Genomic DNA, 25,295 nt, shown 5'->3' on the forward strand with positions numbered 1-25,295 from the left:
AGGCTTTCACATTCACTCATCACTTACTCCTTTACCCAGATCAACTTCCAGTCCTGCAAGTTCCATTCACGGTAATGTATAGTGTAGGTGTACCATTTTTTATCTTTGATACTATATTTTTACTATACTTTTCCTGTGTTTAGATATATAAATACTCACCCAGGGATGGAGAACAGCCTTTTGATTGAATCCAAATTTCACAGAACAAATCCTTTCTGTGAAGTTTGGATTTGGTTGAGGAGCCACACTTGGGGATCTGAAGGGCCACATATGCCCTTGAGGCCGCTGGTTCCCCACAGCTGGAGGTGTATAGTAGGCTACATCATCTAGGTTTGTATAAGTACACTCAATGATGTTCACACAATGATGAAATCACCTAATGATGCATTTCTCAGATTGTATCCCTGTCGTTAAGCGATGCGTGACCATAACAGACCATTCATATAAAAACCAGTATCTAAAAGTGTCCCAACAAATTTAATCATATTATTGAACTTTCAACACATTTCCTGAAAGATAAAGTAGTACAAGTATGTTGCCAAATTTGCTCTATTTAATGGATTGGGTGAAAGATTTTATTGTGGGTTAACAGAGGGCTTACACCTTAGAACAATCCACTAACCCTCCCACCCAAACTTGATTTCTATGGAAAACACAATTTTGGCATTTATTTGGGGATGGTTGTATACCTGGCTGTCCAACTCCAGCAAGAATCATGGTAGTTCATGCCCTAAATGCACAACCATGAAATATATTAAGATATTTAGGAAGAGTCATTTGGAAAGAAGGGAGCATAAAGAGAATCCACAGGTATATTTTTTAACCAGGCCACAGTTTTGGGCATCACCAAGCAGGTTTGATGCAGAAACAGTGGATTTTTGGCTTAAATGGCCAGAGCTGGGTACTTTTAGACAGTATGGGTGGGGTTCTGAAGATTTAGAGCATAAAGTTTAGGAAATATAATCTCTGTTTCCACTTTAAATGCTGATGACACAACAAAGAAGAGACCTGTGACAACATATTTGTAAGAAGAAATAACAAAAGACAAGTAATACTGTAGCTTTTAACTAGACTCTTTTTCTAGCCCAATATTAAAATAAGAAATAGGTGTATTCTGTTTTATACAAATGTACTCCTTAATAGGACAGTATAATTAAAGAAAAAAATCACTTCATGGAAACAGTACTTCCCTGGCCCATCCTGACCTTCTTTGGGCTGTACCCCTCTCTAAAGGGTAAGGAATCTGTTGGACCAATAGGCTATGCCTACCTGCTTACTAAACCATACTTCTACACCATTGTCCAAGTATAGGGACTCAGGGATTCCTTGCCCTAACAGCCTTGATTCTCTTTTTAGAGCCCTGCAAAGGCCTCTTCCCTAAGTATACTGCATCTCCAGTGTGTATACTTCTAGGCCCCAGGGTAGTCAAGAGGGAGCTGTCTGGGTGGGTGGTGTTGACAGACTTTCGATATGTGGGCTGAAGTGTTCACATGCATGTGTGAGCTTGACTGGTACGTGAAGGAGCTAAAGATTAGACGGTAAAAGGACAGGGCATAGTTCAGATCCCTAGACTCTCAATGTTTTGGTATAGAATTCTTAGGAGTCAGGCACTTTAAATTTCAACTTGGCCTTTCAGGTGGTAAGAGTATACTTGTCAAAGTAAAAGGACAGAATGTATTTTGTTTTGCTTAATTTAGAGATAGGGTCTTGCTCTGTTGCCCAGACTGGACTGTAGTGGCCTGATCAAAGCTCATTGTAATCTTGAATTCCTGGGCTGAAGCGATTCTCCTGCCTCAGCCTCCTGAGTAGCTGGGACTACAGGTGTGTGCCATCACACCCAACTAATTTTTTTTTTTTTAATTTTTTGTAGAGATGAGTCTCACTATGTTGCCCAGGCTGGTCTTGAACTCCTGGCCTCAAGCAATCCTCCCTCTTCAGCCTCCCAAAAGTGCTGGGATTACAGGTGTGAGCTGCTGGGCCTGGCTGAATGTATTTTATATAACAAGTTTGTCAGCTTGCTTTATAACATATTTACATCTACACTCTTGTCCCAGGTCCCATAAATGTTGGGAATGGACATGTATGCTAAGAACTGCCATAAAAAATTACACCTTGACAAAAATTTGTAAAAAATTGCATTAGTGAAATTACTGTTCACTAATGCTTTTGAGTTGTTTTTATTAAGAGCTCTTAACTGATAATTTCTTACCTGTTCTTTCACTGGAGTATTAACATTAGATAGGCACTGTTGGCAAACAGCCAAAAAGGATTTCACTGTTTTCCTCAATACCAACAAATCCTCCTGTAAGACATTCAAATTTGCAAGCATGAATTACAATATCCTAGACAACTGATCCAGAGGAAATAATACATGGAAAATAGCCAAACTGATTTATTGTCAAGGAAATTTATAAAACCAAATTTGCTGTTGGGAATCAATTAGTATAGCCATTTCTTCATTATCTGTCCTAACAGAAGGGGCGGCAAAACTGACAATCTCAAACACTCAGTTCTGTTTAGCTATGGAATGCTTAGTATGATTGCTCCCAACAGATTTTCCTTTATAAATATGGTTTACTTAGGCTGACATTGATAAAAATAAATTAAGCAACAAATGTGTCCTGAACTTCTCCCATATATCTCAGCAGTCTACAAAATGTTAGGGGAAGAAAGATAAATTTAAGATAGGGTCCATGCCCTCAAAGAGTTAACATTCTAGCAGACAGACCAATTAGAGCGATTAAATGTTCACATTTATGGTATTAACTCTAATTGTAGTAGACAGAGTTGAGTTAGAAGACCCTTTCTAGGAGGATGGGCTTTAATCTAAGATTGGATGGGTAAACAGGATTTAATTAGATGGCCAAATAATATTCCATATAGAACAACATTTACAAAGTATAAAAGGAAATTTAAATTTATCGAGTACCTACAAGACGTCAGGCACTGGTTTAAGGGCTTACATACAGATTCTAAGAAGTAGTCATTATTAGCAAGAGATTGAAACCAGGACTGTCTGATATCAGAACTCATATTCTTCTCACTGACTAATGAGTAAGATAAATGCAGATATCAGCATTTAAAATAGTAATGGAGAGTAATTATCTGAGCAAAGGCTGATGTAGATAGAAACTACTTTGAAAAGTATTCTATTAAACTAAAGTTCTTTAAGCCACTCTATTTTATACAGATGACAGCACTTAATTCCTTTTTGAGATCTTCATATCTTGTATAATGATACTTCGAAAATTATACACGTTTTCTTTTGCTAACGTAAGTGCAGTATTTGGAAGAAGAAATGAGCTCATTTTGTGCAGAACAGTAAAAATGATATCCTCTTGAGAACCTTTAATGTTTTGCAGATGAACATCTATCCAATAACCAAACCTCAACAGTCCCTGAATTTCTTTAAACATTCACAATGCATTCAGGGAAACAGATGACGCAACAGGCAACTGCAATATAGTGTAAGGAATGTTATGGTGGGAGAGAGCATGGACCCTATGTTGGAAAATCTAACTCAAAGTCAAAAGTAGTCATGGAAGGGTTCCCAAAGCAGATAACATGTAAGCTGAGTCCTGAAGGACAATAATTATCTAGCTATAAAAAAAAAAGGTGTTCCAGATAGGGCTCAGATGTTCAAAAGCTTGGAGGTGCTTTTGAGGAACTGTTAATTTATTATAGCTGAGGCATAAATAGGGGAGAGAGCGACAAGAAAAAGCTAAAGAGGAAAATAGGATCCATTTCCATTTCCATGGAAGACCATTTAAAATGCCATGTTAAATCAGTTGGATATTATCCTGATGGCAATAAGGAACTACTGAAGAAGGATTTTTACCATGGGAGTGCCAACATACTGTGTAAAAGACTCGTACTCTAAACACAATAGAGAATGATGTGAAACAGGCCATTTAAGAGTAGATACAATCTTTTGTTGAGAGTTTATTATGTACCAAATACTGTGTTCTAAGGATCAAAAATTTAAATCTCACAATCACCCCATGAAGTCAGTGGTAATACTCCTATTTTACAGACAAGGAAACTGGTATTCAGAGCATCCACAGATTCTAAGTGACAGAGTAAGGATCCAAACCTAGGGCTGTATGACTTTAAAGTTCATGTTCTGAATCATTATCCTGTATTTTCTAACATATTAACAAAGGCCATAGGAATAATCTAGAATGAGGGCCTGAAAATAAAATGTTAGCAGTAAAGATGTGAACAGATGTAGGATAAATTAAAGCAGTAGAATAGATAGAATTTAGGAAGTAACTGAGGTAGAGGCTGTTGATTACTCCTAAATTTCTAGGTAGTCAGTCACCTCTTAGATGTACTGTAGTACAAGTCACCAAAATAAGAAACAGGAATGAATGCAGTTAGCAGTAGTTCAGTTTTAGAGATGGTGATTTTGAGATCCTTAAAAGATATCCTAGAGATGCCTAGTAGGCAGTTGGATGTATGAGTTCAAAGCCTAGGGAAAGAATCTGAGCAAGAATAAAGATTTGTGAGTCCTCAGCATTTAGATGGCAACAGAGGTGATGAAAAGTGGATGAAACTGCTCAAGGAGAATATGAAGAAAAAGGTGACAAGTATCCTGAGGAACACCAAAATTTAAAAGAGGAATGACAAAGAATAGCTTATGAAGAAATCTAAGAAATGATCTGAGGAGTTGGAATAAAACCAGGAGAACATGGCATCCAGAGGTAAGAAAATACTTAAAATGAATAGAGCAACTAATAATGACAAATGCCACAGAGAGATAAGATAGATACGGATTAGAAAGTGCCCCAGGGATAAAGTAATTATGAAGCTGTGGGTGGCCTTGGTGAGAGCACTTTCAATGAAGTTATGAGTCCTAAAGTTAGACTGTAGTGTGTTGAAAGGAAGATAAGAAGTCAACCCTTTCAAAAAAGTAGAGTCAGAGAAAAATAAAATGACTGCTGGAGAAATCCTTGAGGTTGATGAAGGATTTTTTTTGTTGTTGTTCATCTTTTTAATACAAAAGATTTGAGAATGTTTGCTGAATGACCGAAAGGATAAAAAGCATTCAATGCTATTAACTAGCTATGTGATCTGAGAGAAATTATTTTACATCTCAGGATTAAAGATTCTTAAAATCTATAAACAAGAGGGCTGAACTAGGTATTCTGGGGTTTGTATCATTCTGTGATTCTGCTGAATTAACTCCAGGGAATTCAAATGAGACCAGGTAGTTGCAAATCGGTAAACCTCCTAGTATTCAAAGATGAATGTTTACTGTTCCATCACTAGTATCTAGAATAGTGCCTGGCATATGGCAGGTGTTTAACACATTAACTGCCAAGTGAGTTGTATTTAACTCATGCTAGTTTTGAGCCCGAGGCCTCATGAAGCAAAATCTGGGCCAAACCCTGCAGTTGGTTTGTGAAAATCTTACTTGTTGATGTTTATTGTTGCAATTAATATTGACATTTAATTCTAAAGAAGTGGATTAAATGAATACAAGTCAGTAAATTTCATTTTTCTATTTATGTTTACCTTTAAATTACACTTAAGCCTGACAAGAAAAACATTTTACCCTTATGAATTATTTTTCAAGTTTTCACATTATTTATTTCCAAGTTTTTACTTTTTTATTGAAAAAAACAGAAAACAATAAGAAACAACAAATTTTTCATTGAATTAGAAAGGATCATTCTGTTTTAGAAGTTTTTATTCTATTTTCGTAATAAAACACTGCGGCTCGAAGGAAAAAAAATTTTTTTCCTAGTGTGTCAATGTGTTAATATTTACTGAATGAAGTATCAATATACTTAAAATGGATGATACTACAATCCTAGGGGTAACTGTGTTCATTCCATCAAACAATAAGTAATTATTGAGTTTTTAAAAAGATGATGCAGGGAGGTATTAATGCTCTTTTAGTCCCTTAGATTTCTTGATTACTATGTAAAGAAGTCATCTAGGCAATCAGCTATCTTTGGAGTTGGAGGCAAGAGATTCCTTTAAAGGTCAATCATAAAGCAAATGTGTATTATGTAAAATGATTACTTTCCAATATATTTGAAGGATTGTAAATTTAATATCACAAAGCAATCTAGTGATGCACTTAATTAGTGGTAGTATTTTAAGAAGAAATTGGAAATGTGAAGCAACCAAGGAAATAGAAGTCAAAGCCTTCTTTAGCAATAAAATTTGTCCTATATTTGGATGCAACCTAAATATTATTTGAGTGCCCAAGAAGGTTAATTTAATTGTAACTAGTTACACATTCCCCTGAGAGAACTATAAATTTAGGTAAATGGGCATGGATATTGTATACTTACCAGAGTTAGCTAATCTCATATAGTATATCCTTTTGAACAGTTGGGAACAGAATTTAGGTTCTTGAGGATTTCAGAACTCAGTGTTTTTTATTTATCCCACTTCATGATGTTGGCATTTTACTACATTTCTTTTGATTTATATAGTTGGAATTCTGATTCCCAAGACTGTGATTTTGTTCAAGTTGAGGCAGGCTGCCATTATTGGGTTATTCTATAGTAACTATCTTTAGAAGTTTTCAGGGTGTTAAATCACGATTTTAAAAGAAGTTCAGGATTTGCCTGTTTAAATTCTAGTATTAAGATAACAAGTCTTAGAGTGGGCTTTACTCTTAATGTCCCTTGAAGAACAATAGTAAATGATATTCTAAAGGAAAAGAAAAAATAAGAAAAAAGAAATATAAAAAGATTCTGAACATGGCAAATAACAAGAGCTTGTTCTAAATAGCAAAATAGCACATTTAAGTTTGGACTCCTTTAAAATATAAATCATTGGTTGTTTTTTTAATTTGAAAAAACTCTGCTAACATTTCTCATATTCTGGATATCTTCACCTCTCTCCTGTTATAATTGTAATTCATTATGAAAAAAATTAAACATGCTTAACTTACACTGAATAAATAAGAGCATTTCGTATGTAGTGTTTCATTTTTTTCTGGGCCAGAATGCAATGATAATAAAAGTTAACATTTATTGGCACTTACTATGTGGCAGGCACTAATCTGTATTTCACAGATTAACAGTCCTCATAATTTTGACAAGTATTGATATTATCACCCACATTTTACATATGAAGAAACAGGAACAGAGATGTTAAGTGCCAGGCCCAAAGACACACAGCTAGGAAGTGGCAGAATTAATTATCCAAAGCAGTCTGCCTTCAGACTATGCTCTTAACCATTTTGTTATAATGACTCTTTAATATGTCAAGATTAGTATGTGGGAACTTGCAGAGATAGGCAGCAATATAGAAGTAAGAAATGTGAAACTTGGAATACTAAAAAATATATATATATAAAAATATATATATCATATACATATACATATATATGAGGTAAACCCAACAGGCATCGAAACAGAATAATCCAAGAACAAGATACGCTGATTATAAAGACTGTAATTTTAAGAAACTTAAACACAATGGAGTTTTACTTAAATAAATCCCCTTTCTAGCCAGAGGAAAAGACCTGGATTATAGGGGTGGGAACTGAAGGTAAAGAGTGAAGAGAAGGGTAAACTATCTTATTTTATCTTCTTTCTCTTAGTCCATATAAACTGTATATGGTACTTATATTGGTCCTTCCTTTCAAATTTTTTTTTTCCTAAATGAAACCAATATTTTATTTTATTTTCAGAAAGCAACTTGGCATCAAAAGCACTTTTTCTTAGAGTAGCTATATAAAGGAATTTCGTTGGGTCAGGCAATAAGATCATACTGAGATTTAAATCATGATATCCTGGTTATGTTTTATATCCATTTTGCAAGTAGCTTCATTACACTGGCTGAAGTTTTTTGCTTCCTGATAGAGCTAGTGAAACCAAGAATTAGAAGACTGAAACCTACTTATGTCCAAATATAAAAGGGCTAAAATAGTTTCAATTTATCAGCGATCTATTGACAAAGACAAGAGGAGAAATCACTTTCAACGAATTAAGATATTTTTAAACTACACTCTGATCAGCAAGATCTCTGTAACAGCCGGGCGCGGTGGCTCACGCCTGTAATCCTAGCACTCTGGGAGGCCAAGGCGGGCGGACTGTTTGAGCTCAGGAGTTCGAGACCAGCCTGAGCAAGAGCGAGACCTCGTCTCTACTAAAAAATTAGAAAGAAATTAATTGGACAACTAAAAATACATAGAAAAAAATTAGCCGGGCATGGTGGCACATGCCTGTAGTCCCAGCTACTCGGGAGGCTGAGGCAGGAGGATCGCTTGAGCCCAGGAGTTTGAGGTTGCTGTGAGCCAGGATGACGCCACAGCACTCTAGCCCGGGCAACACAGTGAGACTCTGTCTCAAAAAAAAAAAAAGATCTCTGTAACAAAGAACCCAAAATAAGGAAGGCACAATTAAGATGGTGAATTTATCATATAAATTGTATAGAAAGAAACTTTCCTAAAGCCACAAAGGCTCACATTTGACATCTTAGGAAGAAGAAAAGATCTTAAATGTAGACTGTCCCACAACAGCCAACTATCTCAATATGATTATAGCCAGTGAGGAAAGGTAAGAGTTAATTCCTAGACACATGCATACATACAGGTTTTAAATGGATGATTCCTTTTTATTTTGTATCGTAATTTTATGTGTCTAGTGGAAGACCAAATTTAGTCGTCCTTTTATCCACGGCTATAAAATATCATTAAGCCAAAAAATGAAGCCATGGAAAAATTAGTAAACACATAAAACTAGTTCAATATTATCTGACAAACATACATTTTTGGAATAAAAAGGAGTAAAACGAAGAGCTAGACCAGATCAAAGATTTCAGAATATGAAAATAAAGCCTGCCAAATTTGCAATCAATTTTCACGATGAAAAACAGTTACAAAACTAAACTTCTACTTACTCACAATAGGCAAATAGAGTTTTCTAACTGACAAAGTCTAGTAAACAAGACCAAGGGGTTACTTTATTAGGCCAGGGATTGGAAAACTTTTTGTGTTAAGGATCAGATAGTAAATATTTTAGGCTTTGCAAGCCATAATCTGTAACCCAACTACTTAACTTTTCCATTGTAGCATGAAAGCAGCCTGAGACAGTATATAAATGAAGGACCATGGCTGTGTTCTAATAAAACTTTATTTATAAAAAGAGATGTATGGTCAGATTTGGCCTGTGGACTGTAGTTTGCTAAGCCTGTATTGGGCTATAAAGCTCTTTGGAGACAAACTGTGTCATGTTTCTTAGTACGTACCAAAGTAACTAATACACAACAAGGCTCATTAAATTATTTTTAACCTAAACTGTCATTTATCCACATTACACATAAAACCGAGAGAACTCAATTCACTGACTTGGGACAAGTGAAAAAAAACAAGACAGAAAAGATCCTACCATTGTGGTGAAGTAAACCTTATGCTACATCTCTGAAACTGCTTTCTTGTATGAGTAATCACTATTATTATCTTTCTTGGGGGGGGAGGGCGGAAAGTGTGCAACTTTTGTGAATATACAATAAAACGACTATTGCATATTTAAACCCCAAATGTAATACCTAGTTTTCAGTGTTGGTGCTGTTCTTGGCGATCTGAATCCCCACCTGCTGACTCCTGCCATTGCCTCAAAGGCTAATCCACTTATGATCCAGGAACCCTTAAGCTGCCTACTGTAGTTCCAAAGGATCTTCTGATTTCTCTTTCCTGCAGTGTACAAAGATGAAGGAAGCTAAAGAAGGAGTCAGAGGAACACGGGAAAAGTAGTGACTATTAGGACAAAGTGAGAGACTTGATTCCCAAATTATCCCAAATATTTAGATGGAGGACAAAATCTACCATGTGTTTCCCAAACCTACACTAGCTATTGAGCATGTTTGTTTATGTACGCCCATAGCCTCAGACAATATAGTTCATTTAGTATCAACTCTTGGTTTTGGTGGGGGAGAGGATAGGAAAGCAAAGACTAGAACTGAAATTTAATGCCAACAAAACAACATTTATTGTTAATTGAAACACTTCTCTCAATTTAATCTTCTCAACAAACCTATCCAACAGTGAGTATCATTCTCATTTTATACACGAGGAAATTGAAGTTCAAAGTGAAGTAACTTGCTTATTTTGCCACAGGTGGTTAAGAAGTGGAGCCAAAATTCAAATTCAGGTTTAACTTGAAAGACCATGCTCTAACACAAAAAGTGCTGGAAACAGAAGAACTGGGAGCTTCCTATATAGATAAATTGAGTCATCAACAAGAAGTTCTTTAACAAACACCTAGTAATTGTTACTTACTAGGGAAAAAACCAGTTTCAAAATAAAAAACCTACTACTGTAGGAAGGAAAATGCATTACTATGTCACTCAGGAGATATTAAGTAGGATAAGTTACCTATTTTGTTTTTATCCAAATAAATGGCCTGACTGGAAAGTAAACTTTTTATCATGAATTTTGGTGGAACAAATCTCCAATCTCTGTACTAGAAAGTGGTGAGTGTTATATTTTGTCTGAACATTTTTAATATTGCTTTAGTCCTCTGATAAGCTCAGTTAAAACACATTTTTACATTGTAATATTGTTATTTAGAATAGAATCAATAGATCTTTTCAGTTTTGGCTCATTACTTAGATCATGAAATATTAAATATCTTAAGGAGTTTGGGAATTTGTAAACTAGGTGCTTTAAAGTTTGTCTCTTTGTAGGTAAAAACAGCCTCCATGGGAAGGCCTATGAAGTTGAGGAAGCCTTACTATCCTTCAAGGGGGAATTCCCTACCAGAAAGCAAGCTCCTATACATGGGAGGCCCAAGGAATACGGTTGCAAACACAACATGGCATTCTTAATGGAATGCTGAAACTGTAACTTGAGAATTCTTTTCTAAGTTGAAGATATTTACTTCCGGTTTCCAGAGGATTTTAAATGCTGGGGTTGAATAAAAATTTGGAGTTCAGAATTTGGTATGAACAGTCACCTACTTCTGTATTCCAGATTTTTAAAAAAGAACACTGAGAGACCTGAATAAGAAATGGATATTAAATAAAACCTGGATGTTTTTCCCCTAACTTTTCTAGACCAGCCAATCAAGCACTTGTGATTGGACATAATATTAACAGGAACACATCTTTTAAAGAACAACTCTGGAATCATGGAACAACCAAAAGGAAAGGCTTAGAAGTAACTAGATAGTTAACGAGGATAAAATTCTCAAGAAATGAATGGGGGAGGGGGAAAGATTCTCTAAGAAAAGAAGTAACGTAAAATGGTAACGCGCTATTAAAAATTTGTTCCTACAGGGATAACTATCATTTCTAACCCTTGGCCTCACTCCCTTCCTCTCAAAGCAGTTAACTCTGCAAATGGAGAGGGGCTATCTATATTTTGTTATTACAGGAATTCTGGGTGAGGACCTGCGTGAGCTATCTCTTTGTTGTTCACTGCTACTCTGAAGAGTGGATAGGGAAGAGGAAAGAAAGAGGTACAGAAAATAGCCTGTAGATTTTTACGCATGTGAGCCTATTTCTAGCACATTTGTAGGAATGTAGGTTTGTGGGAAGAATGGCAAGGTTAAATGTGTTTCCCCCACGGGGCTTGGCCACAGTCTCTCCCACCTTCATCTTTACTTCTCCTTCTCCAGTATGTTTGGAGGTCAACACATTAGAATTTGCAGAGGAGAACCTTTAGTCAAGATGGTGTTGGAGGAACAAATTTTACAGTTTAACACCTCAATAATAATTTGACTTGTAGCTACCTAGGGAACATTGACTTTCTTTGACTTAAAGTATTAGGATTAGGGACAGGGTCCAGAAGGCAGAAATGTCTGCCCCAGGCCCTCCCTACTGCAAACTAGAATAGAAACATGCAGGGTAATAAGGCAAAGAGTAGCACAAATGTAAGACTATAGAAAGCAGGACAGCTCCTCCTAGGAGAAAAATAAGTGAGGATAAATTCCAGATCCCCAGGCCAAATAAGGCAATGGGGGCATTATTTTAGCCCTAACTCTTATTTACCTGGCTCTTTAAATGTCTTTGTATATGTCCAGAAGGAGCTGAAGGAAGAAGGATGTTTTCTGCTACAGAGAAGAGAAACTGAAGGCTGCTTCTACAGGACCAGCACTAGGGGGCACCGGAGCAAAGTATACTGAGCATGACCTGTGAGACTGCCAAAGAGCTTCAACTCTGGAAACTAGGGGAACAGAGGAAATACCCATTGGTGAAACCCAGTGCACTTCCATTTCAAATAAATATCTAAGCCTATTCTTGATATAGGCTTCTCATATACTTCATTTTATAAAATAGTGTTTACTGTTGAGTTAAATTATAAATTGAATTTAAACTTCAAATATAACTACCATTCATAATGTCCTGAATGACAGTGTTCTTGACAATAGAGAGGAAAAATAAATTTTAGAAAGTACTCCTAAAAAGCAATTTGGCAGTATGTATGAAGAACCTTAAACGTATGCACTATCATTGACTCAGCAATTTCATTTCTAAGAATATAACACAAGATGAAACAATGAAAAACACAGAACAAGCTTTTGTACCAGAATGCCCATCATAGCACTAATTTTATTAGCAAAAATGTTTAAACCTAAATATCCAAGAGAGGAGAGTGGTAAACTAAATTATGGTATAGTTACACAATGGATTAGGCATACATTAAAAATATTCTCCATAAACATTTCTTAGTAACTGAAGAAAATGTTTTATTAGTTGAAGAGAAAAGATTGTAAATACATTATCATCTCAATAAGATTAGAAATATATGTAAGAAAAAATATTACAAAAATATACCAAAATATTAACAGTGGTTATCCACAGATGGTAAGATTTGAGAGTTTTGTTTATATTTTTCTATTTTTTCTTTTACAACGAGCATGTATCCAAGAGAGCTCAAATTTATGAGAACCACTCTACCTTATATTTTACACAAAATAAGCATAATTTATTAATTTAAGATGTAAGTGACCCTGCAGAGATTTAAATGAGTTTCTATAAATATATTAATGACTAGAAAAAAACATACAGATGGTAGTCAACTGGCTTGCTCCCTCACTAGGCTAAATGACCCACCATCTTAACATTTTCTCAACAAAACAAAATTACTTCATGTAACAGATTTTCAGGTTGCTTCTAAATGACCAACATTACAAATGTTAAATATATTTAACATTTATAAATATCCCAGTATCTACTGTATTACATTTAAATTTTAGGAAAAAAAATAAAGGAGAAAGAAAGGATAGAGTTTTATGTGCATCATCACAGAAGTCCTCCCTATACTTTAAAATTAACTCACTGGCATTACAAACAGCCATTTAAAATCACAGTAACTCCTCATCTAAACACCTTTAGGCATACAGAATGATGACAGAAATCTAGCTGTGTGATATAACTGCCCTATACCCAACTGATCAACAGATACTGCTAGTTTTTGTTCAATGAGGCATCAACCACAGAACATTTTTTTTTTTTTTTTTTGAGACAGAGTCTCACTGTGTTGCCTGGGCTAGAGTGCCGTGGCGTCATCCTAGCTCACAGCAACCTCAGACTCCTGGGCTCAAGCAATCCTTCTGCCTCAGCCTCCCGAGTAGCTGGGACTACAGGCATGCGCCACCATGCCCGGCTAATTTTTTTCTATGTATTTTTAGTTGTCCAATTAATTTCTTTCTATTTTTAGTAGAGGCGGGGCCTCGCTCTTGCTCAGGCTGGTTTCGAACTCCTGAGCTCAAACAATCCACCCGCCTCGGCCTCCCAGAGAGCTAGGATTACAGGCGTGAGCCACCGCGCCCAGCCAACCACAGAACATTTGATTAAAAAAAAAAAAAAACAACTAATGAGGGCCAGGTACAGTGGCTCATGCCTGTAATCCCAGTACTTTGGGAGGCCGAGGCAGGAGGATTGCCTGAGGCCAGGAGTTCAAGACCAGTCTGGGCAACACATCAAGACTTTGTCTCTACAAAAAATAAAAAAAATTAGCCAGGCTTGGTGGAATGCACCTGTAGTCCCAGCTACTTGAGAGGCTGAGGCAGAAGGATTGCTTAAGTCCAGGAGTTTGAGGTTATAGTAAGCTATGATTCCAGCCAATCTGGGCAACAATGCCAGACCTTGTCTCCAAAAACCCCAAAAAACTGACAAAAAACCCACTACAACAAAATCCTCTTGAACTAGTATTAAAAGCTTAATAATACAAGAATTTAAAGAGTACTAACAGAAAGATCACTAGACTGAGATTCAAAAGACTAGTGCTATAAGTTTGATCTTAGGCAAGTCCGAATCTCTGGAAGACTCAGATTCCTTACATATCAAGTGGGATTATGATAATAACCATTTTATGGGATTATTATGAAGATTTAATTAAATCAGAGCCTTTATGTTTATGTGATTTATAAAACGTAAAATATCAATAAAGTAATTATAACAATGTCCCTTTCTAGGCCTCATCTAAAATGAACAGGTTTCATCAAATGACTTCCAGATCCCCTTATACTTCTAATATCACATTTATAAGCAACAGAATAATGTTACTACAGCAAATAAGACACAGGATACACTAAGCATTTTTCTAGTTAAACAGCTAAACAACTCTGTGAGTTATATGTGATAAACCAAAACTGAGAATAGTATGGAGAATCAAGACATTTTTGTTCTTAACAATTCTTAAAAATTATTTTATGTGATAAAGTAATCACTGTTAAGCAACATTAACAAAAACAACCCTTCAAACACTGTCAAAAAGTATAAAGTACAAAGTAAATCTCTCTCATCCTTATGCCTGACCCCAAAGAAATTCTATTTCCCAGAGATAACCGCTGTTAAGACTCTTGTGTATCTATCAAGACAGCTTCAGTATAGCAGTTATTAGCATGGACTGCAGAAGTTTAGAGCTAAAAATGATTGGCTCAATATAACTTTCAATTTTACAAATAAGTAACTCGAGACAAAGATAGGTTACTTTTTAAATGATACCAATATCTGGAAAGCATCTTACAATTCATAAAATGCTTTGACATAAATTATCTACATTAAGATTATTTACATGATTTGTCTCAAGGTTATACAACTTAACGATAAGACTGGAACTACAGTTAGGAAGTTGCCATCTTATCAAATGACATGCTAATACTATAAATTATATCTGTACGAAGCTTATGTATGTGGCTTTTAAATTCTCAAAGATATCCTACATCATATAGGGGATCAGAAAGTTTGATAATTCCTAACCTAGTAATTATTATATTTAAGTTATTGTTTTAAAAGGAGGAATCTTGGCAATAAAAGATTAATTTTTAAAGTTTGCATGTGTCTTGAGACTTCAAGCTTTTCAAAATTGTCACTTAGAGAACCACTTTTTTTTTAATTAAAAAAATTTTTTAGAGACAGAGTCTTGCTTTGTCACCCAGGTTGGAGTGCAGTGATGAGATCACAGCTCACTGAAGCCTCAAACACCTGGGCTCAAGTGATCCTCTTGGCTCAGCCTCCTGAGTAGCTGGGACTACAGGTATATACTGCCAAGCTCAGCTAATTTATTTTTATATTTTTATAGAGACAGGATCTCGATATGTTGCCCAGGCTGATCTTGAACTCCTGGCCTCAGATCATCCTGCCTCAGCCTCCCAAAGTGCTGATATTACAGGAGTAAGCCACCACGCCCAGCTGAGAACCACTTTTAAATTACAATACAAGTGATACACAATGATTACTGAACACACTTAGGGTTAAATTTTTAAAACACTACCAACAATTTCAAAGTGAGAAGTAACTTAAGAGACACCTAAGTAAGGAAAATTTCACATAGATACAAATGAACATAAAACTACAGAAGGAAATCAACTGAGTAATAAAGCACCTAAAAGATGCTGTAGCATTCTTTCTGGCATAAAGAAAATCCGTGCTGGTCACAAAATCTGCATTGCCAACAATGAAATATCTAGTATGACTGACGACAAAAATAAAGCCATCTTTTATTAGGACAATGTGTCAGACAAAAATTAAACAGAAAGGCAATAAATTTCAAAATAATTCTGCTGTAATGGGATTAAAAGAAAAAGTAGGTTTCAGAATAGAGATATTCACTCAAATTATGGAATATAGTTGTAAAAGGACAAAATTTAAACTAGATTTACAAGGAAGAATTTTACTTATGCTGAATTTTTAGGGAGGTATGTATTCCTAAATTTACTAAATGCAATTATCAATATTCAGTCAAAATACATGTAACTCAGATAACCAAAATGATGTCCATGAAAAAAAAAAAATATAAAAATTCAACCAGAATTTAAAAATCAGGATAAAAGTAATTGTGTATAATAAACTCTAGCTATCAAATTTTAACACAATTTCCTTTAATTTTACCATATAATAAACATTTCAAAACCATGAAAATATAATACAGCTTTAAATTGGCTTTTATTATTAAGAAAAGGTTAACTGCAATTTTTGCTCTTCAAGACTAAACTTGCCAATAAAATAGAAAAACCAATCACTTTCCAATGGGACTTTAGGAAAAAAAAATGGAAAAACCAAGAGGCTAACCCATATACTACCATCCTTCCAATTAAAAACAAACAAATAACAAACCCCAACTATTTTCCAAATATAGAGAAATCTTCAAATTATTAATGAGAAAGAAAAAAATTCTCTGAGAAAATAATGCTCCATATCAAGCTATTGGTTCTATATGCAAATGAATTAATCATCTTTACTGGTTAAATAGCTTCTGTTTTGTTAAGATGAAGATATGTAAACATTCTAATCTTTATTTGGTTCTTTAATCAATGTTTGCTTTTTAGTCATGTTCAAGCCTCTTTCATTACACGAAATAACGGAAACATTTATTTTATATTTGTGTCAGATAATTCCAATGTAAAGTATTTTTTGCCTGATTTTCTTCATGGTTTCTTGTTTTGAGTTGAGTGATTTTTTACTATGAGCTCACTTTTCTTAAAATTTTATTTGTGGAAAATTCTTTAAGGCAAGTTCCTTCAGAGGAGATGGAGATTTAGATTTGACTTTATTAGGTGCTTTGGGATACTTCACTGCAGAACACTTAAAATCAAAATCTCAAACTTGTTTATTTTTATGATTGAAATTGCACGAATTCTGGGTGAAAACCTAAGGGAAAGCTAGGTCATGGTTATAAACTTTCATGGGAGATGGATTTTTGCTCCCTTTAATCAATGACAGATTCTAAGACAGGCTATTTTCCTTATAATCCTCCAGCCCATGAATGGAACTCGTGTGGGTTTATTTCTAGTTTATCCTTGTGCTGAGAACAGCTCCTCAGTATTCCAATTTAATCAAGGAGATGTGGCCACCTGTTAGACATTCTACCTTGGAAGGGCCTTGCACTTTGTCTAGATCAGAAAAGATCCTCAAGGTGAAGCAAACTTCAGTGCTCTTTTTTACTTTCTTGATCCTATTTTCACTTAATCCCAGCCATATTTTGATTTCTGTTTTGCATGGTCATGGATTATAAATTTTTAAAACAAAATTTTATCCAACATTTTAAGTTGTTTTTAACTTGATGAGGGTTGTGTTCACTTTGCGCCCCTAAGTGCCATACTGCCAAAATCAAAAGCTACATTCTACTATCTTTCAATATTATTCTTTTTTATAGCATGTCACCTATCACAGCTTTTGTGTCTATTGTAGTTATTTCTTACAAGAATATTAACTCTCTACGTATACAACTATGATTCTAGTGCTTGAAGATTTTGGCTATCTTCCAAAAGAGGTAAATACATACTTACTTATAAGATAAAGCTTATGATCAAGAACTGATTACAATTATCATATATTTTATTAAAGATTACAATAACTTATAATAACTGATAATATTATTAAATAAAGAGTTAAGCAAGGTTATTATTTTAGTAATAACCCTCTGCCTACAGAAACTCTTACTTACTTTGGAAGGAGAACCATCAGTAATTTTCACCAACTGCCAAAGAATCGAGTAATGGGAACACTGCAGTGCCTGTACGACTATCTGTATCAAATGAGAAAAAATTTTTTTAATGAAAAAATTCAAAGAAATGAGAATTTATGTTTGCACAGTACTAAGAGAATATTTATAATAGTTTTTATTTTATGATAAAGTTTCAAGTCCAAATTTTTGTAGAATTAATGAGAATGTATAAAATATTTGGTTAAAAAAGACAAACCAACGTATTAATCTAGAGAATAAAGACAGAACATATCCTGATAAATATGGACCCAAACAGCACTATGCTTTAAACAGAAATGTAGTGTTATGAATATTTTGCTTGGTCAAAATTTTAAAAGGAGATGAAGTTATTTTATCCAAATTTTGTAACTGAAATAGCTGAAACTGAAAAATTGATCAAAATTTTATAACAAAATGCCCTACTTATTTAAAGCACTTCAATGTGAAATATCATACTCATACCAAAAGTGCCTAAATAAATATAAAACTTAATGAATTAATATAAAGCAAAAATGCCTGTGTAACCACCACCCAGGTCAAGAAACAGAACATTGCCATCATCTCCTCCCAATACAATCATCTCTTTCCTCTCCTAAGTTCAACAGTTATTTTGGCTTATTTGGTAATCAGCATATTTTAACTACCAAAGTGTGCACTCCTAAAGTTTATTATGCCTAGTTGTGAACAATATATAAATGGAATCATGCCATATGTATAATTTTGAGTCTGATTTCTTTCATGTAACATTTATGTTTAAGATTTATACATGTTGCATGTACCTCTAGTTCATTAATCTTTAGTCCCGTGTAATATTTAGAATATTCCCCTATTTACTCATTCTGTTGCTGATAAGCTTTTACCTGGCTTTGACTTTTAGCCATTATGGATAATGCTGCTGCGAAAATTCTTATATATGTTTCTTGGTGCATTGGGCATGCATTTCTCTGGGGCAGAGATTTTCAGAGTTTTTAGTTCTCAGGACCTCTTTACACTCCTAAAAATTACTAAGGACCTCAAAAAGCTTTTGCTTTATGGGTTATATCTATCAATACTACCATATTAGAAATTAAAACTAAGAAATGTTTATATTTATTAATTCACTTAAAAATAATTTTATTACTTCACAAAAAAGAACTAAATTTTCTAAAACAAAAATAGTATTTAGAGTTACACTGTTTTATATTTTTGCAAATCTCTTTAATATCTTCCTTAACAGAAAACTAGATTTTCCTATCTGTTCTGCATTCTCTCTGTTACAATATATTGTTTTGATTGAAATATATGAAGAAAACCCAGTATCATAAAATAATTAGAAAAAGAAGGTATACTGTAATAGCCTGTGTAGATAAATGTGGATATTCTTTGCTGTGACCCCAATATTCCACTGTACATTTGTGAAAGAATGAGAATGAAAAAAGAAAATAACATCTTCATCTTACTATGAAAATAGTTTTTTTGTTTTTTTAATTTCCCAAAGGTCAAGAGCTATCAGATAAAAATAGTTTTGACTTCATAGATCTCTGCTATGAACCCCACTTTCAGGACCACTACTCTAAGAACAGGATTGCTGGATCATATAGAATGTGCATGTTTAACATTATTAGATATCACCAAACTGTTATCCAAATTGGTTGTGTCTTATAGTCATGGACAGTTCCCAAGGCTCCACATTTTTACCAACACTTGATATTAGATTTCTTAAATTTGGCAATTCTATTATATATAAGTAGTATCTTAGTAGTTTTGATTTACATTTCTCTAATTCCAATGAGGATAGGCAGTTTTCATTTTTTATTGGCATTTGAATTCTGGTTTTGTGAAACATCTATGCGAGTCTTTCATCCCTGTTTTCCAGAGACAACAGAATTCAGGAAAATAAAACTAATTAAGGAGGATAACATAAGAGAGAATTCCATTTTGGATGGGTCTTTTACTATATCTTTGAATACAAGATGTACTTTTATTGCAATAAAGTATATCTGATAATATGATATTCCATTATTTTATTTGCTAAATTTATCTAGTGTTTCTATTATCTTCTCCACTCAATAAACTAAAAACCATAAAGGTGAACATATGTAGAGAATAAGTTAAAGGGGAAATCAATAAGTGGAATGCTGCAGGAACTTTAAAATTTAGGTTTCAGATCACTAAAGCAAAAGATATTTCCAACACGTCTACTCAGCACTGGAAATAACTCTTATGAATTAGAAGAATAAGTGTCGCTTCTTTTGATGCAACATTAATGAGATAATGTCAGGGTTTTATTAAACATAATAATTGAATGATTGATCCATGTCAGAATGCACAAACAAGACTACAGAAACAGTAACAAGTTAAACATTAGTGCTACAGAAATAACCCTAGTATACTTAGAAGATGCTCAATGACAGTACACCTAATGATCCTGAGATACCTTCGCTAAGTTCTTATTTATAATATGAAATACAGTGGTAACATGGTTTGTGTGGAAAGAAAGGAGTAAAAAAAATTCTCTTGAATTTGAAACAACTTGTTTTGTTCAATTAATAGAAAAGTGATATACAAATTAATAATAATGGGAACTTAAGATCTGGAAAAAGTAATGTTGAAGAAATGCTTAATTTTGGTAATATCAATTTATCAAAATCATTACAAATACCATATCCTTTTCTTCTACTTTTCTAATGATCTGTACTAGACATTTTCCAACTGTTTTATAGAAGTTTCTTGTTAGTGATTATGAGGGAGGAGAGACACTTGGTCACTTCAATACCTGTTTCAAATACAGAATTCCCATTTTAATCTGTTTCACATATTGGTATTTCTTGTAAATTTACTTTTAAAAGGGCTCCACTGCCTTACCTTAAAATAAAAATCTTGCTCTCATTGACTGAGAAGCATTTTGCTTAGGCATAATTACATAACAACATAGCTAGCTGATCAAATGTCAAATGAAAATTCGTAACTTTTCCTTCCAAGCTTCACCAGTCATTCTGATTATTTTGTCCTCCACACTAGCAATGTTATCCTAACTTGTCCAGAAGTCATTTATTCATTTTATTCAGTTACTTCATCTTTCTAAAGTATAGAAGAAACAAGAAGGACAATCAATAATAAAACTGAAAAGCCAAAGGAGATTGCTCTAACTTTTGAGCCCCACAATCCTTTTGTCTCCTGATTAACACTGCTATGATGACTAAGAATTTCTTCCAACCCTACTCCCTCTGTCCTCATGTTTCCAGGAACATTGTTCCTGGGAGGAAACACTAATGTGTGTTGCAGATTTCTGGGCAAATTAAGAAACAGGAGTGCATTTTGTATCTGCCAGCAGAATACCAATGTCCCAGGAAATCTTGGCCCCCTGAATGACTAGGGACAACAGTGACAACTGACTTCCCCTAATGGTACCTTATGGTTATGAGGGTAAGAAGTAAATTTCTGTTTTGTTAAGCCACTGAGATTTTTATATTAATCTATTAAAGCAGCTAGCACTACTTTAAACAACATAAATTGCTATTACCCCCTTTCCCAAATAATTACTTTTATCTCTTTAAAGGATTTTTATCTCTGACTAGCAGATAATCAGTAAGGAATCATTTAGCTTATGGCTAATGACAGATACTACATATCCTGAAGATGAGTTACATTATTAATGTAAAGCTTCTACAATATTTAAATTTTAGAAAAACTGAATTTACATGGAAAATAAAGTCTGAATTAAGACTAGAGAATAGTAAGGAAAACTGATTACATATATGTAATATATATGCATTTGTATTATCTACACATACAGGACATATTTAAAATTTTGAAAATCCACATAATGACAGTGGGCTCTTTTACTTTTTTGTTGGCAAAAAACCTTCAGGGTAAAAAGGATCAAACTTTTTAGTGGACACATGCATGATAAAAGAGTGAACTAAACTTAAATGCTTCTGATATCCAATATTGGTCTATCATTTTTAGACTGGGTTAATATAAGTGACAATTAACATCCTCTTCAAAAAGAGACTTTAGAAGAATTGAGTTTGTGGCATTAAAAAAAACAAACAAACAGACAAACAAAAAAAACAACTCGGTTTGTAGCATTAAAAAAAAGAGACTTCAGATGCAAACTAACAATCAATATGGCTTCACCAAAGAGAATATAAAGCTGCCAAATAAGCACATGTAAAAATGTTCAACATGATTAGGAAAACATATGTCAAAAGCACAATGATGTACTACTACATACCTACTAGAACGGCTAAAGTAAAAATTACTAACATTATCAAGTGCCAGTGAGGATGCAGAACAACTGAAACTCTCATACATTGCTGGCAGGAATGCAGAATGGTATAGCCACTTTGGAAAATTGTTTGGCAGTCTCATAAAATTAAACATACACTTACCATAACACTTAGCAATTGTACTTCTGGACATTTACTTTACAAAAATGAAAATTTATGTTCAAGCAAAAATCTGTATACCAATGTTCATGACAGCCTTAGTTATGATGGCCAAAAGTTGGAAACAATTCACATGGCCTTCAATGGCTGGATGGATGAAACAAACTGTGATATATCTGCACAGTGGATTATTACTCAGCAGTAAAATGGAACCAACTATTGATCTACTGATTTATATAGCAACTTGAATTTCAAAGACATTATTTTCAGGGAAGACATTATGCTAGATGAAGACATTATACTCTAAAGGGTTACACACTGCATGATTCCATTTATTTGGAAATTCCCAAAAGACAAAACTATAGTAATGAAAAATACATCACAGGTGTCCAGGAGTTGCAGGTGGTGTGAGCATATGACTATAAAGGGATAGTATGAAGAAGTTTTCCGGGACAGTGAAACTATTCTGTATCCTGATTGTGGCGGTGACTACAAAAATCTATACACATATTAAAATTCATAAGACTATATGTAAGAAGGAAAATAAGTCAATTTTACTATATAATTAAAAAAATAATAATCAGTATGGCAAAGAGTAGCTTGTAGTAACATATTTTTCTTTTCTTTTTTTTTTTTTTGAGACAGAGTCTCACTGTGTTGCCCGGGCTAGAGTGCCGTGGCGTCATCCTAGCTCACAGCAACCTCAAACTCCTGGGCTCAAGCGATCCTTCTGCCTCAGCCTCTTGAGTAGCTGGGACTACAGGCATGTGCCACCATGCCCGGCTAATTTTTCTATGTATTTTTAGTTGTCCGATTAATTTCTCTCTATTTTTAGTAGAGACGGGGTCTCGCTCTTGCTCAGGCTGGTTTCGAACTCCTGAGCTCAAACAATCCGCCCGCCTCGGCCTCCCAGAGAGCTAGGATTACAGGCATGAGCCACCGCGCCCGGCCAGTAACATATTTTTCTTAAGGAAATGTTAAGAAATGCACAAAAACTGAAGGAAATCATAAGTGACATAAAGTAACAAACAATTTGATAAAGGGAAAAGACTTCTAAATTCTGGATGCTCTTTGGGAATGGGGGATTATCCAATGTACTATATTATTAGCGGGCATACTATACTGTAAATCGAAAAAAAAAAATCATTAGAAGTGTGAAAAACTCAAGCAAAAAATTCAAGTAGTAAAAGGTTAACTTTTGTTACTAAAGAATTAAAAGACTTCCCAAAGAATGAATTACATAGTAGGCTAATGCACATTAATCCCTGGCAATTCAGGACACTGGGATTTTACTGTCAAGTTTACTTATAAATTCCAATTATTGGAAAAAAGTAAGGGCATGAAGGAAAACATGTCTACAATAAATCCAGTGTGGATAGTACATTCTCTTTTTGTAATATCTCTTCATACTGATCTCCAAAAGGAAGTTTGATGTATAGTGGAAAGAACAATGGACCAGGAGTTCACATCACGCAACCTCAGGCCTACTCTTAAACAGTTCATGGGGATTAGCCTTCTCTCCCCAAACGCACTGTAGGCTACAACATCAAAAAGATCTTGCTATTTCCCATCTCAGTGATCTGCTGAAAAGACTCCATGAACAATTTCTGGTGACGATCCTGAAAACTAAAATTAACACAAGCAAATAGTTGTCCAAACAACACGTACAACACCTAAACTATTCATGAAGCATTAAAACAATTAACGTGACACTTTGTGCAGACAAAATCATGATCCATATCAAAGGGTGGAAGTAGAGCACACCCATAACTTCAAGATAAAAATATTTACTTAAAGAGATAATTGAAGTGAAATGAATGATTCAAGCAAATAAATTTCAAAGATTTAAACACTAAAAAAAACTATTAAAACACAAGAAGAAAAAAGAAGTATTTAAATGATTTGAAAATATGTGAAAAGACTTTCTAATTATGATAAAGAAAAAATAACTAATAATTCTGATTATGTAAGAATAAAAAAGCATTATCACGTAATATATATAATTAAAATTCATAATGGTAAAATATTATAAGAAATGATGTAAGGTTAAGAACATTAATACAGGAAAAAAACTTATAAATTAAAATGAAACTAGATGGGCATGGTGGCTCATGCCTGTAATCCCAGCTACTCGGGAGGCTGAGGTGGGCAAATCACTTCATGGCAGGAGTTCAAGACAGTCTGAGCAACATAGCAAAACCCTGTCTCTACAAAAAAATTAAAAAATTAGCTGGGCATGCTGGTATGTGTCTGTAGTCCAGCTACTTGGGAGGCTGAGGCAGGAGGATCTCTTGAGCTCAGAAGTTTGAAGTTGCAGTGAGCTGTAATGAGGCTGCTGTATTCTAGCCTGGGTGACAGAGCAAGACTCTGTCTCAAAAAAAAAAAAAAAAAAAAAAAAGCAACAAAGGGACAATACAAGCAAAGGAACGGAAATTTCGAAGAATGCATCACTGATGAACTGTGAACAGGTTAATACAGCACAAGGCTAAGTATAAACTGAGGCTGGATCAGCAGAAACTAGATCACAGAGGGTCTTACAGGAGGGTGATCATACATTCTGGTTTATGCCCATGTACCAAAGTAATTATTATTTTTTTTTTTTGGGGGGGGGACAGAGTCTCACTCTGTTGCCCTGAGTAGAGTGCCGTGGCGTCAGCCTAGCTCACAGCAACCTCAGACTCCTGGGCTCAAGCGATACTTTTGCCTCAGCCTCCCGAGTAGCTGGGACTACAGGCATGCGCCACCATGCCCGGCTAATTTTTTCTATATATTTTTAGTTGTCCGATTAATTTCTTTCTATTTTTAGTAGAGACGGGGCCTCGCTCTTGCTCAGGCTGGTTTCGAACTCCTGAGCTCAAACAATCCACCCGCCTTGGCCTCCCAGAGAGCTAGGATTACAGGCGTGAGCCACTGCGCCCGGCCCAAAGTAATTATTAATAGTATTTTCTTTCACTTATAAAAAAATAATTGTTTGGATAATAATATAGTCACCTAACTGACAAAAATATCAAAAAAATCTGGATGTT

General features: G+C 34.6%; 1 protein-coding gene across 1 annotated transcript in view; it reads right to left on the reverse strand.

Annotated features, from left to right (window-relative positions):
• The window catches only part of STAG1 (stromal antigen 1), a 318,641-nt gene that overhangs the window by 40,637 nt on the left and 252,709 nt on the right, over positions 1-25,295 (reverse strand). The window contains exons 21-22 of the mRNA XM_012663393.1: positions 17,861-17,941; positions 2,210-2,302 (exon numbers count right to left, since the gene is read on the reverse strand). Coding sequence (XP_012518847.1) covers positions 2,210-2,302; positions 17,861-17,941 — 174 coding nt within the window. The remainder of the gene's footprint in view (positions 1-2,209; positions 2,303-17,860; positions 17,942-25,295) is intronic.

The sequence above is a fragment of the Propithecus coquereli genome, unplaced genomic scaffold (assembly GCF_000956105.1).
Source record: "Propithecus coquereli isolate 6110/MARCELLA unplaced genomic scaffold, Pcoq_1.0 Scaffold12, whole genome shotgun sequence".
Lineage (NCBI taxonomy): Eukaryota > Metazoa > Chordata > Mammalia > Primates > Indriidae > Propithecus > Propithecus coquereli.